The sequence below is a fragment of the Danio aesculapii genome, chromosome 23, assembly GCF_903798145.1.
Source record: "Danio aesculapii chromosome 23, fDanAes4.1, whole genome shotgun sequence".
Taxonomy (NCBI): Eukaryota; Metazoa; Chordata; class Actinopteri; order Cypriniformes; family Danionidae; genus Danio; species Danio aesculapii.
Genome location: NC_079457.1, coordinates 25,581,742 through 25,596,905, shown reverse-complemented (window position 1 = coordinate 25,596,905; position 15,164 = coordinate 25,581,742). Strand labels below are relative to the sequence as shown.

Below are 15,164 nucleotides of genomic sequence, written 5' to 3'. Positions count from 1 at the left end.
TAGTATTTCTGTTAGTGTTTGTAAGTAGCTTTGCAGAATAATAATAGAAGGTTTATAATATGCTCTAGAGGTTAGCCTATGGTAAATGATTATGCTTTATCAAAAATGTTTTTTTTTATATATGTTGACATCACTATGCACTGTAAAAAATGCTGGATTCACACAATTCCTTCATGTTGTCCCAACATATGTCAATTTAGTTAACTTAATACTTTAATAAATTTAAGTGTATGGAATAAAAAACAATTAAAAATCCTTAAGAATTGTGTTGTTTCAACTCATTTTTAAATATGTAGTTTAAACACGTAGCAAAAGTTCTTTTATGAGTCTTGAACACATCACTAAGGCCTCTTCCATTATTAATATGGTGTTGGGCAAACATATAGAGAGGCGTTTATGTGTAATTTGATAAAACTTTCAATCAAGGGAATGCTTGGAAACTCATAAAGACCTAATGATTTTATAAAGAGTGCCAGTAGCCCAATAAATCATGCTTCTAATGTTATGTGCTTTCCATATTGGTGCAAATAAGTATAGCTTGCTTTTATCTATATCTGTTGCTTTAATACTAAACAACTCTAACCTTGGTTTTCAGGGTTGGCTCCAATGTCCAAAGTACAGTATAGAGAATCAGCAGTCATTTCTTTTAAGAGGTGTTCTCTCTGGACATACTGTAGTTTTAAACCATGGATGAAGAAGTGAACATGAAGAAAGGTGAAAGGAAGGGGGTGAGTACTTTTGATTTATATTTAAGTTTAAGTTACAGATACTTGTCTTTTTTGGACAGCTAGTAGAAAGACACGAATTTGTTTGCCTTTTCCAGTGTGCTGCAGATTGTATGTGGTTTAATGTAGAATTTGAGTAACATTTATATGTTTAAACTTTATGCAATTTTGCAGAAGGTGACGCTGATCCTGGCTGCAGCCTCTCTGATTGCGGGATTTGGTTCATCTTTTCAATATGGATACAATGTAGCTGTGGTCAACTCACCTGCCCCTGTAATTATATTTTATCATATTGTATCATATTATATGTGACGGGTATAAAGGTTGCACGGGTAGAATTTCTCGAAAATCTTTTATACCGAAAATCATTAGAATGTTAAATTAAGATTGTAATAGATTTAGTAAATTTCATACCATAAATATATAAAAATTACATTTTTGATTAATAATGGACAACTTTAAATGCGTTTGTCTCAGTATTTGGATTTTTTTTTTAACCCTCAGGTCTCAGATTTTAAAATATTTGCATATCATTCATGTATATATTATAATGTATTATGTTATGTTATGTTATGTTATGTTATGTTATGTTATGTTATGTTATGTTATGTTATGTTATGTTATGTTATGTTATATTATTTTATATTGTATCATATCACATCATATCGCATCGTAACGTATCGTATCCTATCCTATTATATTATATGTGATGGATATTTATGTTGCACGGGTATACTTTTGGCAGCATTAAAATACATTATATTGGGTTGAATTTCTTGAGAATCTCTTATACCGAAAATTATTAGAATGTTACATTTAAAAAGTGTTACATAAGAGATTTTGTAAATTTCAAACCATAAATATCTAAAAATTACATTTTGGATTAATAATGAACAACTTTAAATGCGTTTGTCTCAGTATTTGGATTTTTTTTAACCCTCAGGTCTCAGATTTTAAAATATTTGTATATCAGCCATGTATATTATATTATATTATATTATATTATATTATATTATATTATATTATATTATATTATATTATATTATATTATATTATATTATATTATATGCAAATGTAATCATTCACTTCTGATAAACTTTAATATTCTGCTTAAAGGAGATGCAGCAGTTCTACAGGCGAATATATGTTGATCGTTATGGCCCAATGTCAGACAATCTCCTCACCCTCTTGTGGTCCGTAACTGTGTCCATGTATCCACTGGGAGGGTTCTTCGGCTCTCTCATGGTGGCTCCATTGGTGAACAAATTTGGAAGGTAACATCCAATGACAGCTTCTGCCAGAGCATTGTATTAAATCCCAATGTTTATTCCCATATTTGTTGATTGGCTTACAGAAAAGGCACACTCCTGTTCAATAACATCTTCTCTATTGTTCCTGCTATAATGATGGGTGTGAGTGAAGTGGCGGGGTCATTCGAGATCATCATTGTCGCACGTTTTCTGGTGGGCATCTGTGCAGGTCAGTAATATATTCCACCTGACAGTGTGGATCATGTGTGTGTTTAAGCATGACAGTGTGGCTGTGTTTTCTAGGTCTGTCTTCCAATGTGGTGCCCATGTATTTGGGAGAGATCGCACCTAAGAATTACAGAGGGGCCGTCGGGATTGTCCCTCAGCTTTTCATCACCGTTGGTATTCTTGTTGCCCAGATATTTGGTATTCGCAGTATCCTTGGAAATAAAGAAGGTAATTTCCGACGTGCATGGGATTTTTGTCTTTTTTTTTTGAGGCAATAGTGCAAATAAGTTTGATACAGGACTCTTAACAGTGTGCATACTTATAAGTAAAAATTCAGCAATCATTGATTCACCCTTGACTTGTTCCAAACCTGTTTGAGTGTTTTGGGACAAATCAAGGGCAAGTAAATGATGACAGAATTTTGAGTTTTGGGTCAACTATCCCTTTAAGGTGTTTGCATGTGCGAAACTTATTTTGAAATTCCTAATTTAATATATCTTTATTTGATAAAATAAATAGCAATTCTTAAAATTCCAAATCTTATATGCTGTTTCAGAAACTCTAATACTTTACTTGCCATTATATATAACAATTCCTATAAAGTCAAGTAGATAGAAAATGTGTTTTGTTGTTTTGTCAAGAAACAAAAGCTCATCAATTCTGTTAATTTTATTTAGTAATTCAAACAATAATTATTTTAAAGGGCACTTATGATGAAAATCATCTTTTGTAAGCAGTTTGGACAGGCCTGTGTGTAGGTATAGTGTGTCCACAGTCATATTGAAGTGCTATAAATCCAACAAGTCTATTTTTTTTAAATCTCTTGACGTTAAATGTTAAAATAGGATCCACATCCCAGTGATTTTGAGGCCCACAGAACATTTTTTGCAAAGAAACTGGGATTTAAATATCTGTTCCAACTCTTTGAGTTTTCTAAGTTTACAGCCTTTTTACAACAGAGCATGTTTGTAATAAAGACAGTAAAATCACAGTATTTCTTAACCGCTATAATCACCATGGCCACATGGTGTCAGTAAACGCGCATATGCGTGTGTGTGAACGACAACTGGCATTTGTGTGAGGCTCATCATTTCAGAAAGGCTTGAATAAACTCCGCCACAAATGAAATAAACCTACTTGGTATTTTTGACTAATGAGCTGTATTTCCGCTTCATCCAAGTCTGTCTCTGTCCCTGACTGCTGTTTATCTGACGCAACGAATAAGAATCAGACATGTACGTGGGAGGGAAAAGCAGCTCATTTGCATTTAAAGCCACAGGCTACAAAACAGCTAGAATGTACTCAGACACCAAATTGCGCAGATTCTATAGGCTATAATAAATAATCTGCTTGGTATTTTGAGCTGAAACTTTTCAGACACATTCTAGAGACACCAAAGGCTTATCTTAAATTTTGTAAAAAGGGGTAAAATAGGTGCCTTTATTTTCCCTTGTTTTCACCTAGCATGTCAGATCACTTATTATGTGCCTATATATGATTTATTATGTAACCTGTTAAAGATTTCTTTACTGTTTAATATATATTCTTAAAGAAATTTAATTTTAAAAAAACTCATATTTCAGTAATATATTTCATATTATTTGAAGAAAACCATTTTTAATAATTTTATATAAATGTTAATAAAAAAACGAGTTGCAATTTACATTTATTGTTCACTTTCAGTTTTTGTAATTGATTAACATATTTAAATATCTATTTCAGTGAATATAAAAAACGTTGGTACTGTTTTTTTTTTGTTTTTTTTTTAGTGCAGTAATATGCTTGTAATACATTCCCATTATTTCTGCTTAGTTCCTTAAATTCGTATATCCTAAATTTGTAATTACAGAATTAGTAGTACATAATGGCTTATATACAACTGAGATATATACCAAACCTCCATTTTTGTGGACTCTTGCATTCTGTGTTTAATGAGATGCTGCAGTCCTGCTGGTTGTGATGTGCAATGTCTCTCTCTCTCTCTCTCTCTCTCTCTCTCTCTCTCTCTCTCTCTCTCTCTCTCTCTCTCTCTCTCTCTCTCTCTCTCTCTCTCTCTCTCTCTCTTTCTTTCTTTCTCTCTCTCTCTCTCTCTCCCTCTCTCTCTCTCTCTAGGCTGGCCCATCATGTTGGGTCTCACAGGGATTCCAGCTGCCATTGAGCTGCTGCTTCTGCCTTTCTTCCCTGAGAGCCCTCGCTACATGCTCATACAGAAGGGGGATGAAAAAACTGCCAGGAAAGGTACAGGAGTTATTTTAGTCTCCCATGTCAGAGCACACAAAGACAATATGAGTTTCACAGTGCGATGTGCACCAATGATGAACCCATCAAGATTACAGAGGCTTTATGGTGGAGTATGGTAGCCTTTATCAATTCGATTACTTATGCAATCTGTTTACAACATTTGGACAATTTTCAATGCTTTATTGTTTCCGAAGAAATTACCTTGTTGTTACCTTATTAAGTGCAAAAACCTTTTCTTAATCAGCATTTTAGTCCTTTTTTGTTAACATATTTTGTTATTGAAACTATTTAAATATTGTTGTCTAAATGGCGACATTCCCATACTCATCCCATACTCTTGGAGTTTTAGTGTTTTTTTTAGCTGGCTTTGTGTTCATTTGACTGATTCATTCAAAAGTAGATTCATTCAGGTACAAATCGAGAGATTTACAGTGCATGTGTGAGTCACTTTCTTAATGGTAAATATAAATAGTTCGCTTAATGAATGTGTCACAGTTTAAAACAGCTCATTCGCTAATTCTTAATTAAACCCTTAACTGGCTAACCCTACTTTTTGAACATAGACATAAAAATGACGTTCAATTGAATAAATTGCCAATCTTCAAAGCATTAGTGCACAGATTTAACCAAAAAGTTAAATAAATTAAAAGTTGTGTGCCTTTGTGTTTTTGAAAATGATAAAACAATAAATGTATGTGTTATTATAATACATAAAATGTGTATTTTATAAAACGTGATTTAGCCTGAAAATTCACAGAAAATCAAAGCTAAATATCTAAACAAATTATATATATTCCAAATTAAAAATTGATATCTCAAAATATGAGCTAACAGCAAGATTTTGTTTGGTTGCAGTACCAAACATCACCACTTGCAGACCTCCAGTTTCCATTGATGTCCATACAACAGCGCCTCCTATGTTTTGAGATGCTTTTTTAATACTTTTGACAATGTTTGTAAAGTAGACATAAAATTGTAAAGTAGTATTGGAAGATTGGTGGTGTTTGATTTGAATTAAGCCTCTAAAACACATCTAAATGAAATTTCACATGAGGATATCTGTAACAAAGTAATGCTTTACGACTCTGAAGAGTATCCTTTTGCAAATTAATAAATAGCTGTTGCTCAGTAATATCTATTAAAAATTTGTCACCAGATATGGAAACTACACATTTTTAGCTTTCAAATGATATATAGTCTGTCATGATTGGTTTGTTTAATTGAGGAACAAACACTATTTATACACACATGCACCTATTTATTTAACAACACACATAGTTAACATTTAATTTGCACATAGTATAGCTATACATACAATATTGTATATAATAATGTACTGTACAATTTGCCAAAACTGTATATTCTTACCTTTTTTATTCATTTATTATCTGTTTTATTGTCCTGTCACTGCCATTTTGTGGAAACTTCTGAAATGAAAACAAATTCCTCGTATGTGTAAACATACCTGGCAATAAAGCTTTTCCTCATTCTGATTCTGATAATTGTAAATGATCCGACAGGTTGTATCCATAGTATGTTTTAATCCATTACCCTTCCTACATAACAAAAAAACAAAAAACTGGTAATATATGTATTCAGAAGTCTTAGACATTTCCAATTATATATATGTTGTCAATTAGATCAGGATTCAAGTGCAAAAAAGTGATGTAAACTTAAATGTCCCGGTACCGGGGCGGTGATTTAATGCATACAATGGTTCATTCAAAATTAAGCAACATATCTGAATAGCTGCATGACAGTGAATGTGCTTAAACTGACTGTATTATAGGCCTGCAGCGTCTGCGAGGCTGTGAGGACGTGGATGAGGAGCTTTGTGAGATGCGCGCTGAGGAGCAGTCGGAGCGAGCAGAAGGTCGACTCTCTCTGCTCAACCTCTTCACCTTCCGCTCTCTGCGCTGGCAGCTGCTGTCTGTGATCTTCATGAACATGGGCCAGCAACTGTCAGGAGTCAACGCTGTAAGCAGCAGTCTGAATAACAGCACACGGCTGATTATCTCCCACACCATATTCTCTGAAAGCATGAGTGTGCTGGTTAAATATTTCTAATAGGTTTGGGCAACTAAATTATAGCTTTAACCCTTTCCTCAGATTTATTACTATGCTGACAGCATCTACAGTTCAGCAGGAGTGAGTGAAGATCATGTTCAGTATGTGACTGTCGGGACAGGAGCTGTAAATGTCTTCATGACCATAACAGCTGTAAGCCACTCTTTTGTTTAGTTTGTTCAGCTTTTGTGATTTAAGGGAATAGTTCACCCCTACAAAAAGGAAAATTTACTAATTTTTTTATGTTGAACACAAAAGAAGATATTTTGAAGACAGCTGAAAACATGTAAATATACAAATTTATAGTATAAAAAACAAATACACCCCCTGGCAAAAAGTATGGAATCATCACTCTTGGCTCATTCAAATGTTTAATTGTGTAGAAAAAAAACTAAACACACACATGCCACAAAACTATTTCCATTCAACAATCCAAAGAACACTGTAGTCATTTTCAACTGTTTTTACAGATCAAACAGAGGAAAAAAATATGGAATCACACAAATCTGGGTAAAATTATATGGAACCACCAAATAAAAACACCCCTAGTACTTTTTAGGAGCAGCTTGAATTATCAGAGGCATATATTAAAGGTATTCTTCATCAATCTGTCTCCAACTTTGTCTTATTGAAGATCAGCTTTGAGGGTTGGAGCCTTGTCATGGACCACTTTGTTTAATTTCCACCACAGATTTTCAATTGGATTGAGGTCTGGACTATTTGCAGGCCTCATTTGCTTTGTTGTGCATTTTCTGTTTTGAAGGCATATTGCTTTAAGCTTTCTGTCTCTGTCCTCCATGGTCTACCAGTATGCTTCACTTCTACCACCTTCCCATTTGATTTGTACTTGGTACAGATTTTAGACACAGCTCACTGGGTACAACCAACATCTTTTGTAACATTTCACGAAGATTTACATTTGAGAAGTTTAATAATCCTCCCTTTTGCTTCAACTGACATCTCTTGTGTTGGAGCCATGAGTTATGTCAATCATCTTGGTTCAACACCTCACTAAGGTGTGCAAGTGCTCTTTTTTAAACTGCAAACCAGTTTGCAATTGAAATCAGATACAGTTGTTTGTTTTAAAACTGCAAAGTACATGGTGATTCCATATAATTTTTCTTAGATTTGTGTGATTCCATATTTTTTGAATAAACATCTTCCAAGAGTAGTGATTCCATACTTTTTGCCAGGGGTTGTACTATGGAAGTCAGCGGTTACAAGTTTTCAGCATTCTTCTAAATGTCTTCTTTTGTGTTTAACGGAAGAAAAACTCGTAAAGGTTTGAAACATGTAAAGAGTGAGTAAATGATGACAGAATTTTCATTTGTGGGAGAACTAATTCGATGCTGGCTTTTTGACGAGCATATTTCTTCACAAAGAAGCATTAAAAATGTGGTGTTCTGTTCCTGTAGGTGTTCATAGTGGAGAAATCTGGAAGAAAGTTGTTGCTACTGATCGGCTTTGGCATCTGCTGTGCAGCCTGTGTTATTTTGACCATTGCGCTCTACTTTCAGGTAAAGTGATGTTGCATTTCTTAAATATTCTTCTTCTCCTTTAAACATAACAGCTTACCACATTGCAAAATTTCTCTGGGATAGCTCTGGCCCACACAATTAGCTTTTGCATGGCCCACGTGCTGCAGTTAATTACGGTGCATGACTGGAAGTCTAGCTTCCAGACAAGAGCCAAACATGAACCATATCTGGGCCAAGTGTCATCCAAGTTAATAACCCATAACTGGGCCTGAACTGGGCCAGATATGTTGGTGTGTCATGACTGCAATGAAATTGATAAACCCATGAAGCATTGCAGCCATATGGGGGTGCTTTTTCTCGAAGCAACATAATTGATAGAATTTTTTCTTTATTTAAAAATAGTGTATTTTAAATGTGGGTCAAGATAGACCAAACTTACATGGCCCACATATCAATTTTTAACAACTGTGCCAGATACTAAATTTTACTTCTGGCCCAAGAATTGTGTGACTCATTAAAAGGTCCCCAACCAGTTTGAATTTCTCTTTTGTGTTGAGCATAAAGAAAGTTGTATTGAAGAGTTTGGGGGGAAAGCAGCCATTGGTTTTCATTGTAACTATTGGCTTCTGGCTTCCAACATTCTTTGTTCTGTGATTTATTGATAAACAAATTCATACAATTTTAGAAACATTTCAGTGTGAGTAAATGGTGAGGAAATTCATTTCCTAAAAGAATTGAGGGAATTCGTCATCTCTTAAAGGTCCCGCGAAGTGCTTTGAAATGTGCATTTTTTTATTTGAAATTTGACGTAATCTCAACTGAAACATGAAGACAGGGCAGAACATATAGTCGCTTCTCGACTCCAGCCAATGTGTTTCATGTTTTTATCACAGCTCTGCCAGTGAGAGTGGTTTAGATTAAATGGAAAGAAAATGAGAAGTGTCTATAATGGGGCAGGACAGGTACTATAGCATTTGGTTGGTCAGAAGATTTGATGAGAAACTGAGGTGATGTCAAAAAAAATCATTGATCCATTTAGGTGGAAGTGACAAACTGCCAGCTTTGGGTGTTTAAATCAGATTTATATAAAGTCAAGTCATGTCATGTCGAACTTTATTGTCATTCCTCTACATACAGAGGAATGAAATGTCGCAGGACCATGGTGCTAAATACATTAATGATAAATACACACAGAACACTGAACATCAGAGCTATTTTATAAAACCTATGCATAACTAACATATGATACTTAACTATACATAAGATAGGCTATACAAGTACTTTTACATAAGACTAAATAATGTTGTGCAGGATGTTGTGCAAAAGAGGTATTTAAAGGGGTGGTCCAGAGTGTATTTTTAAGGCTTGGTTGTGGTTATAAGATGTTAAACAAATGTGTGTTTATGCTTCATTTGTAGAAAATCACGTTATGTTTTCATATATCTTACTTTAATTACAGAAAATGATTGGTCAGCTAACATATTGTACTGTAATTTGTGGATCGGCTCCACGTCACCAGATCACGCCCCTACAAGCATGCGCTTTTGCGCTGTGTGAACAGTAGCTGTTAGCCCTGACAGTTTGTGCCTGAATGTGACAGAAAATGAAAAGGACACAGCTGAACCTCCTGCCTGCTCTCTCAAATAAAACCTGACAAGTGTTTTTCACATATATTCAAAATAAGCATGTTCAAGTAATATGAAGTGTTCTCATATCTTTTGCAAGTTTGTTATTTGAGATGTAGAATGCACGGAAAGCGGCTGAATAGAGAGACACTGCAGCGCTGCTGAAGATTGTGGCTGTTTACAGGGTTTTCACGGATAAATATGAATTTCTAGCTTGATTGTTAGCAGTGCCAAACAGCATTTCCCATTGTTTAAATCCTTGTTTACCTCCTCGCTACAACATACTGTTAACGCTAGACACCGTGTGTGTAATTTGCAATTTTAACAAAAAAAAAAACTTTGTGGCTCACAATACACAGGAGTTTATAGCCATATCCAGGACTAAACTGGGAGAGATTATGAAAGCTGTCCTTTGTCAAATGCTAGCTATATCTTTTTATAATTCTCTGGAACATAATTTAAATTAAGTTGTAAGCATTTCTCTCTTTGTGTCGTGTCCTTTGGAAGCCCAAATACAGAAACAGAAGAAGCTCTGTGGAAATAGCAGCCTTTGGACGGCATTTTAGCTTTCTCTGCTGTAACATTACAGCTCCTCTGGCCACGACCCTTCGTTGCTCAGGGTGAATGTGTGTCCTAACCTGAAGCATTTGTGATCTCACTAGCCCAGATGTATTTTTCTGTAGTCCCCAAACTTCCTTCGCTGTAGGCTTTGCTTAGCTAACTCTATTAAAGCCACTGTCTCCCTTTGCATTGAACTTTGAGCATATTACCTCCAGAAATGTTGTTTCGGTTCACACAGCTACATTACACATCATCTACAGTTTAAAATATGATATTGTAGTGGACCACCCCTTTAAGGTTTAATATTGTGCAAGAGTTATTTAAGGTTGAAACAAGCAGGGCAACATGATTGTCGTTCAATTAATAGTAACAATCATTTTCATTATTATGTTCTTGTAAGATGGAGTTCAGATAAGGTGTCAGGTGCATATGAGAGAAGAGTGTTTCTACAGAGAGTTTATATCTTCTAAATGCTAGTTTTAAACTGTAGATATCTCCAAAACTACTGATACTAACATCTAAAAACACTTTTAATTTTCCAGGACCTTTAAAAGTGTGTATGCTAATTAAAATATTGTTCAGAATAATATCATCCAAGTAACCACAATATATTTATTAAGAGTTTGTTTTTATGACCAGCCAATCTAAACTTCTAAAGGGAGTTTCTTTATATGGTCTATTATGGTTGTAGTAAATTCTTGTTTACAGACAGACGGGTGCTATAGGTGTAGTAAAATCTCAGTCCCAGCAGAGATTTTAATTTTGGAGCTGTGAATGTGCCTTCCTGACAGATTTGCCTCTTGGGTCTATATGTGAAATGCAAGGCTATAAATGTGGAAGAATAACTGCTGCCCTTTACACCCACAGACTACACTGGACTGGATCCCCTACGTCAGCATCGTCTGTGTCATTGTTTACGTCATCGGACATGCCATCGGTCCGAGTGAGTTCATGCCAATCCCATAGGGGCATTTTATTTTTGCTGTGTTCTTTGGTGAGGAATGGCAGTAGATTTATTCAGCCGTTTCTGGGACTGTACATTAAAACTCTGGAGTGAAGGCGAGAGAAGTGCTTTAAAGTGGCTGTAAAACAGATTGTAAAAGCAGCACAGTGTTTCAAGCAATCTCTATAAAAGATGAAGTGTCTTATGATAGAATATGCCATTTTGACAGCCTTTGCTGCATCGTTTCGCAGGTCCTATTCCCACTGTAATCACCACCGAGATGTTCCGGCAGTCTTCTAGACCTGCAGCCTTCATGGTGGCCGGATCTGTTCATTGGCTATCTAACTTCACAGTCGGCCTGGTCTTCCCTTTTCTAGAGGTCAGAAGTCATAGTTAAGGTCCTAATATACTTCAGGCAAATTAGAAAACAAAAAAGATTTTAAAAAAAGACATAATTTCCAGTCATAGAAGAATGGCTTTATAAATAAAAGTGTTACTTTTTCAATAACAAGTAATCAAAGAAAGTACTGTTTTCCACCATTACAATGCCATTACTGTAAACAATAAAAAAGCACCATTATATACATATATTAAGCTCACTGAAGCGGTTTTCATCTGAGAAACTAATGATCTGATGTGTGTGTGTGTATGTAGTTGTTTTTGTATCCTGGTGGGGTCCCCACAGGTAACCATGCTTCTAAAGCACACAGAGTTGAGTATTTTGAAAATGTTAAAAATGCATAGAATAAAAATGCATATTCAAGGATTTAAGGGTAATGGGATAGAATATACAGTGAATATACAATTTATATAGTAGAAACATCATTATGTCTATGATGGGAGTCCCCACCGGGATATAGGAACAAGCCAAGACATTTTTATTGCTCATCAATTTGTCATAAAAGTGACATAACTTCAAGTGCTGATTTGCAAATCTTGTGTAAATATTTTAGTAGAGCAGTGAGCATTTGCTTTCTGAACTGCTAGTTTCTCATTACTTATATTTATAGCTAATAAAAGAAAAGTGTGCAGCACATACTTACATTTTCACCCAATACACTCTAAACTTACTTTTGCTGCTTGTTACTTACTCAAACTACTTATTTAAAATGAGTTGAACCAACATAATTCTTTAGTTTTTTGGGGGAGGACAACTTAATTGTTTTATGTTTAATCGATTTGTGTTGGGACAACATGAAGGAATTGCGTGGAACCCAGCATTTTTTACAGTGTATGTATAAATGTTCACTTGAAGTATATCAGTGAAAAGGTGTTTTTAGGCTTATTTTTACCCCTGAATTATGAAAATTAACACAGACGCTGTTCTGCACCAACCTGTACACATATTCATCTATTGTAAATCTCTGTTCATAGTTAACTTGTATGTAATGTTCATAGTACATCCATCCATAAATATCATCCATAGTTTTTCTATAAATACACTTTATAACTTATACCTATATCCTGCACTTGCTGCTATTGCACTCCTGGTTAGACCTAAACTGCATTCGTTGCCTTGTAATCTAATCTAATCTAATTTAATTTGGTTTTCTGAATTCATCAGTTTTTGAGGATTTACTCAGTTTTGTCAGGAAATCAGTGAAAAATCTTTTAGAAGTTAAAAAAATAATCATCATCAAAGCAAATCATCAAAGAAGAGTTGAAGGAGTTAGTAAGAGAAATGTGTTCCTCATGTGTGTGTTTACAGAGAGGCCTGGGCCCATACAGCTTCATCATTTTTGCTTGCATCTGCCTCGCCACACTGATCTACATCTGGATTGTCATCCCAGAGACCAAAAACAAAACTTTCCTGGAGACCAGCAAGCTGTTTGCTCAGAGAAACAAGGTGGAGATTATGGCGGAGGCCTCAGACTCTAAGATGAAAGAGACGGGAGAGGGAAACCGCGGACAGGAAATTAGCAGCACATTTCTCTGAATGGGTAAGAGTTACTCACACAGGACATGTTCATGCATCTGTAATGATTTAATCTTTTATGTTTTAATCCTGTTGTCCTGTCCTGTGTTGAAAAAATACTTATATTTTGCCTTCTATTGGATTCTGTATTCGGATTAATGACAGAAAATGTAAAAATCAGAATAATATGTATATTTTGGTTTAAAATGCATGTGCCTGTTTCTTACAAATACTTTTTGTATTCTTTTTATATTTTTGCTGTTGTTGTTGTGTATTGCTGCAATGCCAATTTCAGTAAAGTATTAGTGATTGATGTAACCATCTACTAAAAAGTAATATATTTTATTTTTGAAAATATCTTGTATTATTTACTGATATCATTTGTCTTTTAAGCCTTTCATTTTTTTTTTGCTGTCATAAAGATCAAATGATCTGATCCGGTTAACCTTTAAATACACTGTAGTACTATATTTAGTATGTTATAAATGTATGCATGTTCGGGTGGATATATAAATATCTAAGGCTTTTATTTAACAAACCTTTATTAGTATTGTTTTAACAAAATTACTTCACTTGTTATTTCCTTTCTAAGAAGTGATATAATATTATAATCATATCTTTTTGCCTCATATTATCACGTATCGTCACCTCAGAATTATAAGGTTCTGTCTGCGTTCTAAAGGATTTTGAGATATTGAGCTTCAAAGTTTTTGCATTCCATATGGCAAGTAATATGTGTGTAACAGTTCTCTTTCATACATTAACATGACAGAGACCCTAAATGTACTCTAAATGTAAATGATCAAAATTCTCTTAAATTTGCAAATTGGGGTTAAAAAAACAGGGCAAATGCAGATCGAACCTTCTAATTGTAAAAAGTCATTTTTTTCGCTTTGGGTTATAAGGTTCTATCTGGTAAATCATTAATTGAAGCATTTCTTACCAAGACATACAATCACAAAAAATAAAAATGGGTTTGTAACAATATGTTGATGCTTAAGAAAGTTATAATTTTGCTTTCTATAACATTTATTTAATGTTTTAGATTGAAATTTTTTCTTGTTCACATTAAGCATACAAGACTGTGCTAAATATTTGAATCATTGCAGCTGTTAATTTTATGTAATTAATATGGTCATATTTATTGCATTATATGCCCCATTAAATTGTTTGTTCCTTGAAGTCTTAATATTAAATTTAAAGACTTTAAAAGAGAACAGACAATGAGCAAATGAGTTTAATAAACACTGAAAAATATTTCACTGACTATAAATACACAAATAAAAATATTTCACATTAAATTTAGTATTTTTTTAAAATAACTGTTACTTTTTCAACAATGTAAAACATTTCATCTCAATGTCAACAATCTAAATCATCACAATTACACGCATCTTTTTCAGTTTCAGGTTTCTTCTCAGTTTTGTGTGCTGCGACATTATTTACTCGACTTGATTTTGTGTTTCTTTCTGGTCTTTCCTGCTGTCAACAGCAGTTCGATGGAATAACAAAGAAAGCTGATCCTGATTGGTCCACATGCGTGCATTTGAAATGCTGATTGGCTCACAGAAAGAATCGTATAGAGCTAGAATTCGACTGTATAGATGAAACCTTTTAAATAAAAGTCTTACAATGTAAACTCTTATAAAAAAACATCACATCATGTAAATAAGTTGTCATTTAATAAGAATATGTAAATAACTCAATTTTGACAAACATGTCAGATAGAACCTTATAATTCTAAGGTGACGATATTACAAAACACATCGATAGAGTGTATATTATTTCTCTCATATTTCTCTTTGTGGTATCAGAAATATTGTTTCATAATTTATAAACATGGTTCTGTGTGTAAAATGGGTGTCACGGTAGTGCAGTGGGTAGCATGATTGCCTCACAGCAAGAAGGTTGCTGGTTCAAGTCTCGGCTGGGTCAGTTGGCATGTTTTCCTTGCGTTCGTGTGGGTTTCTTCAGGGTGCTCCAGTTTCCCCCACAAGTCCAAAGACATGTGGTACAGGTGAATTGCGTAAGCTGTATTCCCCATAGTATATGTGTGTGAATGAGCGTGCATAGATGTTTCGCAGTGATGGGTTGCAGCTGGAAAGGCGTCCGCTGCGTAAAACATTTGCTG

At 34.5% G+C, this 15,164-nt stretch overlaps 1 protein-coding gene across 1 annotated transcript; it reads left to right on the top strand.

Moving 5' to 3' along the window:
- The first annotated feature begins 614 nt into the window (after positions 1-614).
- Positions 615-14,021, top strand: LOC130217236 (solute carrier family 2, facilitated glucose transporter member 5-like). The gene is made up of 12 exons (XM_056449305.1): positions 615-728; positions 900-998; positions 1,842-1,999; positions 2,080-2,204; positions 2,279-2,431; positions 4,316-4,441; positions 6,234-6,421; positions 6,554-6,664; positions 7,927-8,028; positions 11,043-11,118; positions 11,370-11,497; positions 12,827-14,021. Exons 1-12 carry the CDS (start codon positions 687-689, stop codon positions 13,052-13,054), a joined length of 1,536 nt encoding a protein of 511 aa, XP_056305280.1. The 5' UTR covers positions 615-686; the 3' UTR covers positions 13,055-14,021.
- Positions 14,022-15,164: the final 1,143 nt, after the last annotated feature.

What these genes read in the sequence shown, in the direction of transcription:
- LOC130217236 (XM_056449305.1), top strand. Translation starts at nt 687, where the DNA reads ATGGATGAAGAAGTGAACATGAAGAAAGGTGAAAGGAAGGGG. An exon ending in AGAAAGGTGAAAGGAAGGGG is followed by an intron (nt 729 to 899) that starts GTGAGTACTTTT and finishes GCAATTTTGCAG; the next exon opens with AAGGTGACGCTGATCCTGGC. An exon ending in TGAAAAAACTGCCAGGAAAG is followed by an intron (nt 4,442 to 6,233) that starts GTACAGGAGTTA and finishes ACTGTATTATAG; the next exon opens with GCCTGCAGCGTCTGCGAGGC.